The 19132-nt window shown below is 41.8% G+C and overlaps 1 protein-coding gene across 1 annotated transcript in view; it reads left to right on the forward strand.

Moving 5' to 3' along the window:
* Positions 1 to 19132, forward strand: part of CALCOCO1 (calcium binding and coiled-coil domain 1) — a 167075-nt gene that overhangs the window by 112306 nt on the left and 35637 nt on the right. Inside the window, exons 11-13 of the mRNA XM_029595193.1 lie at positions 7299 to 7394; positions 7496 to 7616; positions 16224 to 16423. Of these exons, the coding sequence (XP_029451053.1) occupies positions 7299 to 7394; positions 7496 to 7616; positions 16224 to 16423 (417 nt within the window). The remainder of the gene's footprint in view (positions 1 to 7298; positions 7395 to 7495; positions 7617 to 16223; positions 16424 to 19132) is intronic.

Below are 19132 nucleotides of genomic sequence, written 5' to 3' on the forward strand. Positions count from 1 at the left end.
ACTTAGCCAGCTGATCAGGCCAAAGAGCTGTCCTAAAGTTAGGCGGCTATAGTTAGCATGTACAAAGAATATGCAGTAAAGCATTCCACAGTGATCAACAAAACAACCCCTTCCCTCTCCCAACAACCCCCCTCCCCCTACCATCAGACTGTAACATTTTTATTTAGAAAAGTTTTATTAGCCCCTGAATTTTCTTTTTGATACATTCATATGTACTCGAAGAGTTTTAGCCATATTTTGGGGGATTGTACATTCTATTTAAATAGGTTCAGCACTGTTTTCAATGACATCATTAAGTCAGTGACATCACGGTTAAGAAAAAAGCTAGCTGACAGTTTGGAACTTGAGGAAGACTGACTGATGCTGTGCTTGACGGCACAGCTACTGCATTGCTAGAGCCCTTATTTGAGGCCTAGCAAAAGTAAAGAAACACTCAATTTACAGCTCGATACAGTAACATTCAGTTGAAGTTTTCTCGTCTGTAACGAGCTCCCTGCGCACAATTCGGACGCGTAAGGCAAATCAGCGATACAGTTTCCAGTTTCGCGCGTCCGTAGCGCTTCTTAAAACAGACGCGTAACCCTTCCCGCACCCGGCATGTAAATGAACGAATTAGCTGTATAATGAAGGAATTAGCTATTCCCCTCCGATACCGTAACGCGCGCTCAAGTTATCTCATTAGTAACGCACTGTTTTGCCGCGGCCGTAACGTGTTAGTTTACCGCCTCCCCCTAGTAGGAGTTAGGACTGTGAGTCTAGTAACAAATCCATCGACACCGCTTAAGACACTCAAAAACAATAAAACACAATTAAAAAAAAAAGCGATACAGAGATGATCGAGAAAATGTAATGATGTGGGACACATAAAACCTGTCAGAAGAAAAAAAAAATTTTAAATACCTGTCTGAGGGCCGCGTCGGTCCAGGCTGCCGGCGGGATCCGGGGGGCCGGTGGTCGCGTGTTAAATCTAGGCCGCGGGCGGGTGGGCGCCTGTTCCAGGTGGCGGCGGCAGCGGCGGCGGGGGGACACGCGTTAGTTCGAGACGGCCGGCGGGCGGCGGGTCGCACAGACGCGCATTCATCCAGGCGGAGGAGCCGGCGGCGAAAGCCGCCGGCTCCTCCGCCTGGATGAATGAATGCGCGCCTGTGCGATCCCTGCGTTTCGGCGCTCAAGGCAGTCACATGCCGTGACGTCACGCCTTGAGCGCCGAAACGCAGGGGTCGCACAGGCGCTGGCGCTGGTACCTGTCATTTCAAATGTCATTTGAAATGACAGGTACCAGCGCACCCAGGTTACTGTATAGGCGCTGTATTAAGCGCCTATACAGTAAAATGGGTTACGCGGCCATAACCCTTCCCTACCGCTTTAAAGCCGCGGCATGCATTTGCAGGCGATTAGAGGAGAGTATTGGGGAGTTAGTGAAGAGAACTGTGCGTGCGGGGAGGAAGGGTGCGCCTGACACTACCGCACTGTTTTTACCGCGGCCTTACTGGATCGAGCCGTTAGGAAACAGAGACTTGCATGTGATTGAATGAGAAATAGTATTTAAAGTTAGGCAACCTTTTAGAAAAGGTATGAAAGATAATATTAGTTAAATGTAAAGAATTGCCAAACCACATGTTTTATTGGCATTTTTAGAGGCTTGCAAGTGAAGTGGAGTGCAAACAAATATTGCATAGTGTACTGACACTAAAGATTATTGAGGAATTTATAATCCTTTAAAGAGCTAAATTCTGATAAATCAAGTTAATCCTCCTGTATATAAAAGATAAAAAGGATTGAGCTTTACCTACAATCTGGTTTTCCTGTAGCTAAAGAAAAAGGAGCGATGATATAATTCAGCTGTTGCTAAGAAAATCCTGTACAACATTTTGAGCCCTTGTTGACAGGGAAACTGTAATGGTATGTCCATAAATGATAAAGCCTAATAAGCTCTAATTACTCAGAGAAAGCCTCTGTATTGGAACCCTGATGAGAATATATAATGGAACAATTTTTCTTTATTTTAAGGTTATTGAAGAATTTACCAGTGCTGATAAAATTACTTTGAGAGACAAAGTTAAGAAAGAGAATGTGAATGAATACATGCAAAGGTGTATGAATGCTTTATTATTCCATTATGGACTACACCATATTTGAATCAGCACATATCAGTTTAAGGGTACATTCGCCTGAAGTTACCTTCAGTGATTTAGATAGGGCCGTGAATTATTTTTATTTATTATTTAGAGTTATTGTCCACTAACACATCCAGACACACACGCACAGCCTATACTTAAAATACAGAAGACAAACACATAAGAGAGAATTAGTTTTTCTTTTTGAGTCTTAAAGTTAGGTTAGTAGGTGAATAAAGATGACAGGGTCAAGAGAAAAGAGTGCTGTAGGTCAACACACTTCAACAGCGCTCCCTAGCATCACATTTAGTACCGCTAAAGCTACTCATCATCCTGGTGTTCCTGTTTCTCCATTCTAAATCTACGAGCTCTAGCTCTGCCCCTAGCAGCTGCTGCAAGGGATTTGCAAGCAAAGGGCCTGATTTTAAAATGCATTTACACACGTAAAACTTAAGTGTAAATGCACTTTACTCGAGTAAGTGGGCTTTTGAAAATTGCTATAAAATATGCCATTGAATTGTCCACATATTTTACTTGCATAAGTGTGCTTCACCTGAGTAAATGGCTTTTGAGAATTGCGTTAATAGTATGTTAAAGTTACATATGTAACTCCTTTGAAAATTACCTCCTAAAAGGCGAATTCTAAAAGGCGAATTTTAAAAGCCCTTCGCATGCTGAAGTTGGGAGATAAGTGCAGAAGTCAGGCCGTGCACATCACGCAGGTTTTAAAACATGCACGAGTATGCGCGTATCGGGAGATAACACACACCAAACATTTTTCAAGAAATAAGTGGCATGGACATTCCTAGATTTCTCAATGAAATCTGCGAGTAAGTACTTACATGCACAAGAACGCGTCAGTGTACCCTACCTCGTAACCTTACTTTTGCTATGGATGGCATGTAACTAATAAAAGAAAAAAAAGAGGCAAGTTAGCAACGTTTTAAGGATTAAGGGTAAAAGGAGGCTTATTAACTAGGGGGGATTAGGAAATCCTATCCTTTAACTGGGCAAAGTTTGAATGGACTGGGGAAACTGGTAATTGCATTGGTGCATGTATGTACCAAAATCCCCCCACTTATACGGTAGAGGCAGCATTTGTGCACACATGCGCATGTCCATGTAAAATTGCGTGGACATGGATAGGAAAATGGGTAAAGGGAAGCAGGAAGGGCACTCAGTTTGGGAATAAGTGGCAGAATTATAGTACCTGCAGGAAGGGAATAGACGTGTGGATGTTAGGTCTGACTGGAGGGAAGGAATAGGGTAGGATTCTGACTGATGATAGGGTGGAGGAGGGGGGAGTATAATATGTTGATATGTCCAGGATTAAATTTGTGTCTCTTAATGTAAAAGGACTAAGTTTTCCATTTAAATGTCAGCTATTGTACCGGGATTTAATAAGATTGCAAACAGTGGTGGTATTTATACAAGAAACACACTTGCAGAAGAGGGATGAGTGTTTATTCTCTTCAAAACTGTTTCTTCATCAGTTTCTTGCTTCTAATTCTCCAGGAAATAGGTATAGTTGGGTTGGAATTCTTATTTCTAAGAATGTACTGTTTTGGGAAATAGTGATTAAGAGGGATTGGGGGGGGGGGAGATATATAATAGTGCAGTTAGATTTAAACAATAAGATGTTCACTTTAGTTAATATATATTGTCCTAATGTAGCCCAAAGGATAACTTTGGATGAGGTTAATAAACAATGCATTTTGCTGGAGGATGCAAGTAGTGGGGGAGGTTTTAATCTTTCCAGAATACCCTCACTGGATAGCTCTTCTGGAGCTGGTATAGCTTCAAGGGGAGATAGATTGTCCCTTAAAAAGCTGGTAGAGAATTGGAAATTAGTATATGTATGGAGGTTACTTCAATCTAATAGTAGAAATTATACTTTCTATTCGTGTCCTCACAATTCATATTCCAGAATTCATATTCTTCTTTGTTGAAAAAAGATTAATTTCTGAAACTGTGGGTCGGATATTGATTGTATAACATGGTCAGATCATGCCCTGGTGTGGTGGGAAATTACATTAAAGGTTAGAGATATGGGTCAACATTTTTGGAGGTGGAATGACTGTCTACTAAAAGATGAAGTTTATGGTGGTAAGATAAAACAATGTATTGTGGACTACTTAGCTATTAATGATACTGCAGAAATATCACTGTTGATCTTGTGGGATTGTCTAAAAGCTGTAGTTCAAGGGAACTTGATAGCAGTGGGCCCATTCAACAAAAAGGAAAAAAGTAAAGAGAAGCAGTTGCTACTACAGAATCTGGGGACCCTAGAGCAACAATATAAAGCACACCCTGGTACTCTAGCTGTGGGTAAGTTGGATGACATCAAACACAAGATACGTCTATTAGACATGGATAGTGTGGTTTACAATTTGGATCAGATCAAACAAACATATGAATTCAGTAATAAAGCGAATATATTTCTAGCCTTAAAACTGAAGGATAAATTTATGTAAACTCAAATTGTAAGGATTAAAGATAAGGAAGGGCTCTTGATATTGAAGAATGAAGCCATAAGATCTAGGTTTGTCCAATTTAATGATGACTTATATTGAGAAGAGACTAAGGTAACTAAGGAAGAGATGGAATCTTTCTTAGATAGGATGACTTTGCCTAAAGTGGATTCAGAGGTGAGGGAAATACTGGGGAGACCTATATCGTCCCTTGAAAGCAATTAAGGGGCTTAAGTTAGGGAAAGCACCAGGAATTGATGGATTTACTCCCTTGTTTTATAAAAAAATATATAAAGATTTATTAGTTTCCCCTAGTCAAAATGTTCACTGCAATTAGGGATGGGGGACATTTGTTACCCTTGGTAAATGTGGCAGGCATTACAATTCTCCCAACCATTGTGTGGATCCTATAGGCCATTTTCTCTGATAAATATTGACCTTAACTTGCTGGCCAAAATTTTGGCCTAAAGATTGAGAATTGTGATCGGGGGAATTATTAATGCTGATCAGGCTGGTTTCAAGCCGGGGAGAACTACAGTGGATAATGTGCGAAAGATTATAAATTTGATTCATGTGGCTAGGGAAGGTCATCTTTCTTCAGTACTATTCGCTGTTGATGCAGAAAAAGCATTTGACAAGGTTGATTGGCCTTTTTTGTTCACAGTTATGGAAAAAATGGGGCCGGCAGGATATTTCTTGACCTGGGTTAAGGAGCTGTATAGAAGACCTGGGGTCTGCATAAAGATTAATGGGGACTATACAGAAAATGTTTTGGTGAGGAGAGGCACGAGGCAGAGGTGTCCTCTCTCCCCCTTGCTGTTTGCTCTCAGTATTGAACCCTTCGTGGGTGGGCTCATTCCTACATGTGTGGTGGCTGTGTCCAAACGCGATTACATTTTGGGGAGAAATTAGGAAGGTGGTGGAAAGTATGCTGGGGGTGAGAACTTCATTCATGCCAGATGTTTGGTTATTAAATACACCAGATCCAACCCTTAACAATTAGCAACAGAAATTATTGACTTTTATAGCCATAGCTGCACGGTGTGAAGTGTCGGCGTGGTCGAAGAGGGAGGAAATGCATCCTCTAAGCATGGTGGTGGGTAAATTGAGAACTTTGCAATATATGGAGAAGTTAACGTCCATATGTAAAGACAAGGAGCAGAAATATATGAACATTTGGGATCCATTTGATAAAAGGGTTATATCACAACAAATGGGCTAATTTTCCTTTCCTTTTCCTTTTGCTTCCATTTGTATTGGCTCTTTCTGCTGGTGGGTTAGGGGTGGGGTTTGGCTGGTTGGAGGGAGTAAGACTTGATTTTATCATACTATTGCTAAGTGGGTAACTAAGCTTGTATTATTGGTGTTCATATGCCGTTATTGGAATTGTTTTGTTTTTATTGAAAACTAATAAGACTGTTATTTATAAAAAAAAAAAATTGTGCGCGCATGTACGAGCCAACAGCCTATTTTATATCATACGTGTGTGTGTTATAAAATGGCTGCATCCATTAGCACAAGCCGTTTGCACAGCTGTTTAAAAGTTACCATCCCCTTGCACACCGACTCACTGTAATAGAGACTGAGACACACATTAGACTTAAAAACACATATAAGAAGATATTTCCCTGAATCCATGGTTCACAGAAATCTTCTCTAATGCATCGGAAAAATAAAAATAAACACAAAGAATCAATTCTTAATTGAAAAATTAAGATACCATACATAACAGTATTGATAAGCAAAGTATAGGACACAAAATAATATTAACTGAGTGTAATTCTTGAGGCTATTTCTTTAAACGTTATTGGGAACCGTTTCCAATTATTTTGTTTATGATAGTGTTTTATTCTGTAAAGATGTAGGGAAACAAAAAAATATATATATTATTGTTGATTGTTTGCATTGCTACATTTTGTGGTTACTGAATTTAAATATGTAATGTTACATTTAAAATACACTTATGTATATAGCAAGTTAAAAGCTGAAATTTGCCAGCAGCACTTGACAGTTCAGCTCTCTATAAATAAAAACAAAATAGCAGAAAGTTTTTTATTTCTTTATTTTTATTTTCATTTCTATAATTTATTTATTTTGAGGTGAGTTCCTTAAGTAGTAAAATCTAAATCCTATTCTAGCCTAACACCCTCGAGCTACCCGCTTGAGCATGCTAAATAATAGTTCTCCACTCCAGTGATTCACATTTGCATGCAGATCTTTTACATATTCATTGTGGATATTCTGAAAACCAGAGTGTTTAGGGGGTACTCATGTACAAACTTGAAAAATGCTGTCTTAGATTACCATATAGAGCAGGGGTCAGGAACCTTTTTGGCTGAGAGAGCCATGAACGCCACATATTTTAAAATGTAATTCCATGAGAGCCATACAATATGTTTAAAACTAAATACAAGTAAATGTGTGCATTTTATGTAAGATCACACTTCCTCTTCCGGGCCGCGGGGGGGGGGGGCAGCCCTCAAAAGAGCCATATCTGGCTCACGAGCCATGGGTTCCCGACCCCTGATATAGAGAGAGCTATTAGGCAAGCAGAAGGAAGCTGGAGCCTAGACCGCTGTCCTTTTAGCATAAGCAGTTAGGCCACTGTGTTTAGCCCTTTTCCAGATGTCCTGGGCACCTAGCAACTCGGCCTTCCATATGGAAACGGAGACTGATGCTTTCACTCTCCTCCTCTCCCCTGCACACCCAGGTCCAGTTATTGGAAGGCCGGAGGGAGCTGAAGGAGCTTCGCTCGGCTCTGAAGGTTGCGCAGATGGAAAAGGAGCAGTTTCAAGAGGAAAAGCAGGTGAGGCAAAAAAAACTCAAAACACTCCTCCTCCTGCTTTCCTCTGTTCTCTGCTCCGTGAATGGTGACACGCTTCCCTCCTCCTCCTCCTCTCGTCTCAGGTGCTGCAGGACTATGTGAAGAAGCTGGAGGAGAGGCTGGAGAAGGTTGCAGATGAGAAGTGGATCGAGGCTGCAGCGAGTGAGGAGAATGCTGCTGCAACCGCCACGGCCTCGGCCTCAGGTTTGTATGAGCTTTGAGCTATAGTCATAAACGGAGCCTGCCACCCAACACTAAGAGCCTTCGAGAGGCAGGAGACTGCCTCTGCTGTTCTTCCCTTGCAAAACTCCCAGGAGTAGTCATGTTCCAAACAGTATCACAAATTGTTTTGTGTGTGGTGGGATTTGATTTCTTTGTGCAGTGTTTACTTGCAGTGTCATTTGTGGCATCAAAGGTAATACAGACCAGTTGGCTCTGGGTGTCATGAAGTAATTGTTTGTTTTCAAAGCTGCCTCTATAGCTGAATATTCAGTTGATTGTTTCCTTCACCTCCCAAGCATATCCCATCCCCTCATGCTCTGACAACTTTTACAGCTTTGAAAACAAACTCCCAACATCGTAATGCAATCTTTAATTTACTTGTATGTTCTATCAACACCAGCTCTTTCTGCACTGACCCCCTGATGAAGGGAGCAAAGCTCTGGAAAGCTAATCACAGATGGCTTAAGCTAGTCCAGTATAAAGGTATCACTTGTTGGTTGACTTTTATTTCATTATGGAAAATTAATTTTTTTTAGATGCAAAAAATATGCACAAGAGATCTGGATGTAAACTGATCTTTCTTCAAATTATTCGTCAAAGCAGATTGTTTTTCTCATCTGTTCTGACTTCCAGAGTGCTGGTATATAAAGTTAAAATGGAGAGATCACTGGTCCATGCTGAGCCTTTGGCGCTTAATAGCAATGCTGTCTTTTCATCCGTGCATCTACGTAAGAGTGGGGGATACAGTAAATAGATCCAAATTGATCAGGTCTATATTTGAAGGTTTTTCAGTGAAATGAGTATACACATAAGGATAGATGTTTAAGGTTAGGCCTCCAAAAATCATGGACAGCTAAGGAGCATGGCTTTATAATTGGATGCATTTGATTAGTTTTCAGTACATAAATCACCCATACATTACTGCACCAGGTGGTTAGTGCAGTTAGTGTAGCTGTGTTTAAAAAAGGATTGGATAAGTTCTTGGAGGAGAAGTCCATTACCTGCTATTAATTAAGTTGACTTAGATAATAACCACCGCTATTATTAGCAACGGTAACATGGAAGAGACTTAGTTTTTGGGTTCTTGCCAGGTTCTTATGGCCTGGATTGGCCACTGTTGGAAACAGGATGCTGGGCTTGATGGACCCTTGGTCTGACCCAGTATGTCATGTTCTTATGTTCTTATGTTCCTCCATTTAGATGTCCAGTTTAGGAGTGGACTGGGAGGGAACTTCCCTGCCCCTCTGCCTAACCTTCCTTCCCTTTCCCTTCTCCACCCTGACCCCTAACCTCTACCTAGCTAACCGAAATTGTTTTATCTCACCACTTACTGCTACTCCAGAGCAGAAGCAGTTTCCACGCGCCGGCCGGCTGCCAACGCGCACGTCCCCGGGACAGCGGCTAATGCCCATTGTCCCAGCCGGCCTCCAGACCACAACCCCCAATCTGCCCCTATTTCAGGACCCGCCACTTGTACGCATAACGGCACTTACGCGTGTGGCTGGGTCTTTAGGAAAATGCGTGCGGCACGCACATAGGTCCGGCTACGCGCACAAGTGCTCATTTTTACGCGCGCAGCCATTTGAAAATTCGGCCTAAAGAAAGCAAATCTCTGCTGGTAATTTTTCATTGGGCTTAATTTTGGTACAAACCCCATGGGTAAAAAGGGCCCAGGTTTGATTATTTCCCCTCCTGAGGTGTCATGTGCACACATGCTTCTCTTTGAAAGTGTACTCCATACTGTACTCTTTAATAAAATCATATAGCTCAGAGACCAGTAGTTCGGCAAAAAAATGTAGTTTATTTTGCTTTTGGTTAAGCCTGGATTAGAGGCTTTGCTCAATTATTACAGACTGAGATTCAGATAACTATTTTAGCATGACAATTTCACTTGATCCCTCCACTCCCCTCGAGGCTGTCTCCACTCTAAAGAGCTTAGAGCCAGATTGAATTTTTAAGTGACAACAATAAGATATAAAAAAAAAAATCCTGAAAATCATTTTGCTGGCCCAGTTTTGTAATAACACATCTTTTGCCTAAGGATTTAATTTCCTGCAACTTCTGAATTGGGAAAAAAAACTGGACAGAAAAATATTGTGCAAACAAACAAGCTGCTGTGGAATTTTTGCCCAGTCTTTAAATTTAGGCTTTTGTGGTAAAAGTTTCCATAGCTTTTCTTTTGTACAGATTTTGGGGGGTGTGGTTAGCTCAGTATTTCCTCCTTTCTGCCAGCTCATTTGGAACTAGGGCCATGATCCTGGTACTAAGAGCCTTCATTCACAACTACCTGGAGAGTTTTCCCCTATTTTAATAGAAACCCCACACCCCCCTCAACTGTTGCTAATCTGATCGTTGCAGGAACAGACCTGAGGACTGGAGCCTCCAGCTTGGGATATGGAAGACCCCAAACTATGAATCAAACCAGGGACCCTCCCCATGTCAGCGCACAGCACTGCCACTGAGCCACCAGACTGATCCTTTTTTGTACAAGTTTTTGCATGCACAAAATGTTTTGTTGGAATTTTTTTCTCTTCCTGAAATTACAGGAAATTAAATCACTGGACAAAATATGAGTGGTTTCAAAATTGTGCAAAGCACAATTGCTGAATTCTTGCACTTTTTTTGCCCAAATCTTAAATCTTGTGCTTTGAATCTTATGTTTGAGAAGAGGATAGTTACTGAAGGTCACATATCCCTGATTCTATACTTTTATTAACCTGTACCTTAACTTATTACTATAATGTAATTTTTTTCTTTCTTCTCTTACCCTTTTATTTTAATCTTTCTGTTTATTAGGTTGGCAAGACATGTAAAAATGTCATGCCAAAAAAGTTATCTGAATCTGCATGCAGGATTGTATAATTAAATGTTTATTGATTGTTCTTGCTCTATCATGGGGCTGAGAAGAGTCAACCAGCCAGCATGTTCATCTGTTATACTGAGGTCTATATTCAAAAGCATGTAGCCAGCTAACTCAGAAGTTAGTCAGCTAAATGAATATTTGGGCACATATCCAGCTAAATTCTAGCTGGCTAATAAGTTAGGAGGCTAGAATTTAGCCAGCTAAATTAGGGGAGTTCCGAGGGTGTAACTAGGAGGCGTTGAATTAGCCAGCAGTGTTAACCGGCTAACTCCAATATTCCAGAGTTAGTTGGATGACTTAGCTAGTAAGTCTGGTCAGGCTAAAGAGCTGGCCTAAAGTTAAGAGATATAGTTAATTTTAAGATAGCCAGCTATATTCAATAATACAGTTTATTCGGCTAACTTTGCTAGCCGGACTGTATCTGAATATGGACCTCAGTGTTCCTAATAAAAAAGATTTGAACATAAAAGCTGGAAACCTTGAGATGGATTTTTTGTCCAGCTAAGTTTGACTGCCTTGTGAAATTAGAGGGGAAAATTTAGCCAGTTAGTGAGAGAAACTTTTGAAAAAAAGAGGTTTAACTTGCTGAATCTCAGTTGCCTGAATAAATGCCTTAAAACACTGGCTTCCTTACATTCCTGACCTAGTGATAGGATACCTCATATTTTGCTGCTACACCTGTTTCTCCATTGACAAGCAAGCATGAATAAGCCATAACACTTGGGTGATATCATCCGTCAGTCAGGTGAGGAGGATTCTACGGAAATTCTTTCATATCTCCTGCTGGATTTGCTAGCATACATCTCCTCCAGAAGATCTCAGCTACTCCCTCTTTCTAGACTAGATATGTTAGTGAAGACATTGTCTATCAGTGTGAGGAAGGAGCAGGACCTGAGAATGGATGTTTCTCCAACTTTCAGTAGACTCCATGTCCATCCCAATACATAGCCTCCTCAAGGATCTACCAATGAGGATGTGACAAGATCCAATATCATGTCTTCCAGTAGCCTGAAAGATTGAAATACAGAATCCAGGCCTTCCCAGTTTTTGGGATAGTCCAGCTACTCCGCCACTGTGTTATGATACAGTTGGTGTTGAAGTGGGTGACTTACACCCAGAATCACTCTAGCGGACCTCCTGGAAAGGATCCAATGCTTTTGAATACATTTAGAAGAAGGTCTTCCAGAAATCCATGCTTAGCACTCAGATAGCGGCTCATCAGTTGTTCATAGTGCGGTATTTACATGAGCATGTGCAAAAATTGAAATCTTTGTCAGTCATTAGGCCCTGGGTATGTGGAATTTCACTTAGTTTTGAAACATGGAGAGGAGTGTGAGAAGCATCTTATCCACTCGATACTGTGTCCACTTACTGGACACAGTATTGAGAAGCCTTCAATACTGTGTCCAGAACCTCGTCTGTTTCTATAGAAGCCAGAAGGCTCATGTGGTTGTGAAGATGTACATGACCAACTGGCGAGTGTGCCTTGTAAAAGAGAAAACTTATACAGGGACAAGGCGAGTGTGCCTTGTAAAAGAGAAAACTTAAGGAGCATCAATCCAACAATCTCTGTCTGCAGCAGCAGGAGACCAGACATCTCTTAACAGACTACAAGCACTCATTTTTCCAGAGATGCTCCTTCTGGTCTTTTCAATGTCATCGAGTTACTCTGACTCTGCCACAATAGCTGCCCACTAGAGGTCAACCGAGAGAGAGGCATCAGCAGCCTAAGCCTGGGTCCAGTTTTTGACATTCCTAAGGTCCATTTGTCCACCTCTTTTGGTGGGGGAAAGGATCCAGTCTTTCCTTCCAGAGTGGATCCATATCACCAAAGAAGCTGGATCCTAAAAAGTTTGGAATATGGCTACCACTTGCACTTTTCTCACCTTTGCCAGTCCAATAGAATTTGGTCTTTGTTCTGACCCTGTCTGCTCAGCTGCAGTTGAAAGTAGCATCTCTTCTTCAACAGAAGGCGATCAAGCTTGTCCCACCTTAGGAATTTGGCCATATATTCTATTCCCTGTACTTTCTAATCCTCAAGAAGTCAGGGAGATTGAAGCCTTTCCTAGATTTACAAAAGCTGAATGGATTGTTGGCCTGAGAGAGGTTCAAGATGAAGTCCCTCCTCATGATTTTCGCCTTTCATTCAGCTGAGGGATTGGATGTGCGCTCTTGATCTGAAATTTGTTTATGCACATATTCCCATTCAACCTGCTTATCAAACGTTCTTCAGGTTTGTAGTGAAGGATGTGAATTAACAATACAATTTACTTCCATTTGCTCTTTCAGTAGACCTGGAGTTTTCATGAAATGTCTAACAGTCATAGCCACAAAACTTTGTCAGCAGAAAAATGTGAATGTTACCATATCTGAATAATTAGTTGATGTGCCTGTCTCTGGCAGGAGTTCTCAAAACCTTCAGGATGACCATCCAGCTTCTCCAGGTCCTGGGGTTCTGATCAATTTATCAAAATCCAACTTGATCCTGTCCCAAAGGTACAGTTCATAGGAGCCTGGATAGAGCAGGCATTTCTTCCTGTCATAAAGCTGGAGTTTTGATTGGCTTAGTAAGGTCTCTTCTACAGTGGGTCCCAATGCCATAATCTGAGTGCTAAGCATGAATTTCTGGAAGACCTTCTTCCCAAATTATCCAATGCCTTTGGATCCTTTCCAGGAGGTGAGTTAGTGATCCCAAGTGTGCTTCGCCCACTTCAACACAGAGTGCATTATAACAGTGTGGTGCAGTAGCTGGACTAGCCCAAAACCTAGGGAAAGGCCTAGACTCTATACTTCTACTGGTTCTTCTAGGTCATATGGCTGCAGCAGAGCACATGGTTCCTTTGACTCATCTATACATGCAGGATCTTATTTGGGCCTTCCAAAGCCAGTTGGATCAATTGTCCCAATGTTTGTTCCACCAGATCTTTACCTCCCAAGATGCAAACATCCCTCAAGTGGGTGATGACCTAAAGATTTTAACAATGGGCCTCTATGTTTTCCAGCGCATCAAGTGATCCTGTACACTGACACCTCTACCAGAGGGTAGAGAGTGGACACCGGTATCATTTGAATTCAAGGATCATGGTCCTTAGCAGAAATTCAACTGCAAATCAACCTTCTGTAGCTGCGAGCCCTCCATTATGCACCTAGGACTTTCTCCCACCTTCTCTTAAGAAAGAGCATCTCGATCCAAAAGGGCAACTAGGTGGTCATGTTCTGTGTAAACAAACAAGGAAGCATGGGCTCAAAGTTCTATGTAATGACACTGCCAAAAAGTTTTAAGTTATCTGTAAACCGACACGATGTGCAAACGGTTGTCGGTATATAAAAACCTACAAATAAATAAATAAATAAATAAATAAATAAATATGCCTTTTGCTAGGAGGCTCTACAAATCTGATCATGGGCCAGTCATCACAGCTCACATTTCCAGGAGACCTAATTTTTGGTAGCCAAGAATATGCTGGAGGACTGTCTCCACAGGAATAGTCCTTGGATCAAGAGGTCATGAATGACTTGTTCCTTTGTTGCATCACAGCCATAACAACCTGTTCATCTCGGAGGACAATGGGAAGGTGGAGGAGTTCTGCTCCATGCATCCAAGCAACTACAGATAATCTCATGATGCTTTTGTGCTATAATGGAGCGTCAGTCTTCTGTGTGTGTACCTGCCAATCCCTCTCATTGCCAAGACTTTCCAGAAGGTCCTTCATGAGAAGGTGAGGGTAAACCTCATGGCACCAGTCTGGGCATGGCAAGTGCAGTCCATCTCCGATTCCCTTGGGGATAACTCTGACTCTCATCATACAAGAAGACTGCAGGCTCTGCCACCTAAACTTGCCATCACTGACCCTTATAGCGTTGATATTGAATGCACAGTACTGTCTGCCTTATTTCTTCCTAAGGATGTGGAGAATGTGCTGATTTCAGATAGGAAGCCTTCCACCAGAATATCCTACAGTTTCAAGTGGAAGAGATTCTCGACATGGTGTGGGACCAACCAGCTGGATCTTTTCTCTTGTGGCCCAAGGGGCTTGCTTCAATATCTGTTCTTCTTGTCCTCAAGCCCCAGCATCTTTTCAGTCAAGGTTAATTTCAACGCCATTGTGTCGTATCAGCAAGTGGAAGAAACACTGATCTCTCTCCACCCTTTAGTATCTTAATTCATGAAAGGTCTCCGGCATTCTAAGCCACTGGTCAGTAAATCTCAAGTGCCTTGGGGCTTCATCATAGTCCTAGTTCAACTCATGAAACCTCCCTTCGAGCCTCTCAAGCCTGTAGACTTAAAGTATCTTATCTGTCACTTCAGCATGAAGAGTAAGCAAATTTAAAGGCTCTGGTTTCATATTCACCATGCCTGCAGTTATTTTTACAGTAGGATTGTTGTGTACTCACCTAAGTCTTTTCCAAAAGTGGTGTCCACTTTCCACATAAACCAAGCTATTGTGCTACCCACATTCTTTCTAAGACTGCATGTGCACAAAGAACGGGCTCTTCCCTCTTGATCTGTAAGAGAGCCCTGGTATATTATCTAAAAAGTACTCACCTTGCCATTAATTGTCTTAACTTTTTGTATCCTTTAATCTGAATAGATTGGGAAGGGCAGTTGCAAACAAACTCTGTCTAATTGGCCAGCAGACTGTATCATGCCCTTGCTGCTTGGTTTACGATTTTAGACTCTGTCAAGACTCATCAAGTGAGAGCCATGGTGATTTCAGTAGCTGATCTCAGAGCCACTTCCATTGAAGACCTATTCAAAGCTGCTACTGGATCATCTGTTAACACCTTCCTGTCCTGCCACTATATGGATAGCATGTTCCTATGTGACAGTAACTTTGGACAAGCAGTTCTGCGCAGCCTGTTCACCCAGTAGTCCACTCTGAGGTGGGGTAAGAAATGTCTGTCAGTAGCCACCTTGCAACCTTCAACTTGGGGACTCTACACATGTTCTGGCTGATTCATGCCTGCTTGTCGACAGTGAAAGCAAGTTTATTTCCCTGTAATACAATTCTCTGTACATTGCAAGATAAATCAACCATACTTAATACGCATCCACCTCTCTGGAGTGTCGACTACCTTGTTAAATCTAAAGGTCTGGAAGAGACTGAGAGGTTCACAAGGCAGCATGCACATGCAGAAATTCCTGTGCATGCACAGTAAGACTTTTACTGAGATCTGGCTCCATTTTGGTGCCATCAGATGACATTGCCCACACATTATGGCTAATTCATCGTGCTATCTATGGAGAATCCTGTTTACAGGTAAGCAATCTTGCTTTCTTCTGTTTCCCCCCAGGATTTACTAAGTGTACCCTGCTCATTCTTAGGAAAAGTCATTTATTTTCTCTGTCAATTTTGGGAAATGTGCATCTTTTATACCATATGCACACACAGAAACCCACACATGCACACTTACCACATATACACATACATATCACACACTCTTGTCCACTTGTTTGGTTATCATTCAAGACTGTGCTATTAGTCTAACCCCCTTCAGTATGAGTGCCAGGTTATCATGGGCATCATTTTTTAATAATTATGTCATTGGAAATATATATATTACATAAACCAATGGCCCCAACACTGGAAAGCTCAGACATAGGGCTCTCTATTTATGGGGCAGTTACAGTGATACTAGCATTTTGACGTTAGATTAGTTCAGGGATTTGGCAGTTAAATGCAGACTTTAAAATATTTTGCCCTTCTTCACTGGCCTGGATTTAGATTCTCCAATTACCACAGATTCTGAAGACGAGAGCCCTGAGGACATGCGAGTTCACCCCTACGGCTTGTGTGATAACCAGCAAGCCACAGAACAAACAGCTGCTTGTCTCCGAGAGCCATCACAGAAGGTAGTTATCAGCCAGCCTGCTCCCATCTCCTCTCAGAGAAAGCAGCTACCAGAGGAGACCAGCTCTGACTCGGTGAGTCCTGGGAGAGAAGCATGCTCTAACTAAGCAGGGGAACAGGGTTGGTTGGCTTTTACATCATCCATGATGCAAAAAAAAGATATGGAGTTTGTATCTTAACCTGTGCTGGGATTTACTCCCTTTCATCTCTATATTGTAACAATAGAGGAGATCCCCTATGTTCCTGTTACCTATGCTCTGCTCCTCTCTTATCCCTACACTGTATCACTGTACTAACAGAGGAGCGCCCCAATGTCCCTGAGCTCTTTATACAATAAAAATAGTTCCCTCTGTCCCTATCACCTGGTCTCTGCTCCACTCTCACTCCTGTACTGTAACAATAGAGAGGTTCCCCTGTATCCTTGTGACCTCCTGGGCTTTGCTCTCCTTACACCCCTATAGTGTAACTATAGAGGAGATCCCTTCTTTGAACATTGATGACCCCCATTAACGCCATGATACTAACTGGAAATGATTGTCTCTTTTATTCTTCCTCTGCCTGCTGTGACACAACACTGTGGCACTACAGTCCAGTTTACTTGTGATGTCATTTTCTTAAGTTTTTAACCACATTACATTTTCTTTGCCTAGCCTGTTTTCAGTACATTGAAAGTGAATTTATGTAGTACCCTTCAGGCTGTGCTTTTTTTCTAGCACCTAAGAGACATTGGGTGAGTTTAGTAAGCACATCAGCTTCCAAAGGGCCAGGTTATAGAGGAGTTTCTGTAAGTTTAGATTTAACAATCCAAAATATGACAACATGACTTAGTACTGTGGTCTTGGCTGGTGTTAATTCCTCATTGCCATTCCTTAGGCTGGAGGAAGCAGTTAGAAGATTAAAATAGAAGCTGTGAGTCTCAAATGATCTGTTTCATTTATTAATGTCTCATTTAAAGGTTTAGGTCATGAGAATGGTAGCAATGCTGTATATTATGTGGGGTAAAAGACTTTCTCCATGGATAAGCAAGATTGAATTCAGACACACAAGTGGGTAACATGATTGGACAGCGCTGATGCAGAACATGCTCTCAAGTATACCCAGGTGTTCCTGCGAAGCTGCCACCAAGCGAGTCTCCTCAGTTGTTTTTCTTCTGCCAAGGTGAAAGAATGTTAGCTGTCTCTCTCTCTCTCTCTCTGCCACTGCTGATTTTTCTGATAATTTTTCAATATACTTTTCCTCATTATTCTTTCTTGTTTTTCCTTATTGTTGCTAATGTCTCTAATGTTTGGGTAGGGGCTCACCTGAGCACCAGTGATCATCAGATGGTATGGTTCAGTTTTGCGAATGGGACACAGAGAAGTCACACAAAGACCTGAGTTTTGAATTTCAAAATACAAACTTTGTCAAAAAGGGACGGACATGGAGGAAGAACTGGAAGACAGGGAGAAAATGGGTGCGGTGGAACAACGGGCCAAGTTAAAAGGAGCTATTACAAAGGCAACAAATCTATATGTTAGAAAAAGAAACAAGAGTAAGAGGAAAAAGAAACAGATCTGGTTCTCTAAGGAGGTGGCTGAAAAAATAAAGGCAAAAGAACATCATTCAAGAAGTATAAAGGATCCCCAAAGAAGGTACACAGGGAAGAATATATGTTAAAACTGAGGGAGATGAAGAAAGAAATAAGGAAAGCAAAAAGTCAAGTGGAAGAAAGGATTGCCAAAGAGGTAAAGCAAGGAGACAAAACATTTTTCAGATATATCAGTGAAAGAAGGGAGGTCAGAAGAGGTATAGTAAAAATGAAAGGTGACAAGGAGCAATGTGTAGAAAGTGACAAAGAAATGGCAGAAATATTAAATACGGAACTTCAGTTCGGTATTCACTAAAGAAGACCCTGGTGAAGGACCATTGCTGATTAATAAGACCATAGATGGGGATGGAGTAGACAAAACTTAATTTACAGAAGAGAATGTATGAGAGGAGCTAGGCAAACTGAAAGTGGACAAGGCCATGGGGCCAGATGAGATACACCCCAGGATATTGAGAGAGCTCGGAGATGTGCTGGCGGATCCATTGAAGGACCTGTTCAATAGAACCCTGGAAATGGAAGTGGTGCCGCAGGATTGGAGAAGAGCAATGGTGGTCCCACTTCACAAGAGTGGTAACAGAGAGGAAACCGGAAATTGCAGACCAGTTAGCCTCACCTCGGTAGTGGGAAAATTAATGAAAGCTCTGCTGAAGGAAAGGTTAGTGAACTATCTACAATCTGGTGGGTTGCTGTAACTGAGGCAGCAATGGATTCACCAGGGGAAGGTCCTGTCAGACAAATCTGATTGATTTTTTCAATTGGGTGACTAGAGAATTGGATCGAGGAAGAGCGCTCGATGTGATCTAATTGGATTTCAGCAAAGCTTTTGATACCGTCTTGCATAGGAGGCTTGTGAATAAAATGAGAAGCTTGGGAGCGAGTGCCAAGGTTGTGGCGTGGATTACAAACTGGTTGACTGGTTGGAGACAGAGCGTAATGGTAAATGGAACCTGCTCTGAAGAGAAAGCCGTGTTAAGTGGAGTGCCACAGGGTTTGGTTTTGGGACTGGTTCTGTTCAATATCTTTGTGAGTGATTGTGGAAGGGATAGAAGGTAAAATGTGTCTGTTTGCAGATGATACTTAGATCTGCAATAGAATGGACATGCCTGAAGGAGTAGAGATAATGAAAAGGGATTTAAGAAAGTTGAAGAGTAGTCGAAGATTTGGCAGCTGATTCAGTGCCAAGAAGTGTAGAGTC

Source organism: Rhinatrema bivittatum, chromosome 3 (assembly GCF_901001135.1).
Source record: "Rhinatrema bivittatum chromosome 3, aRhiBiv1.1, whole genome shotgun sequence".
Classification (NCBI taxonomy): Eukaryota; Metazoa; Chordata; class Amphibia; order Gymnophiona; family Rhinatrematidae; genus Rhinatrema; species Rhinatrema bivittatum.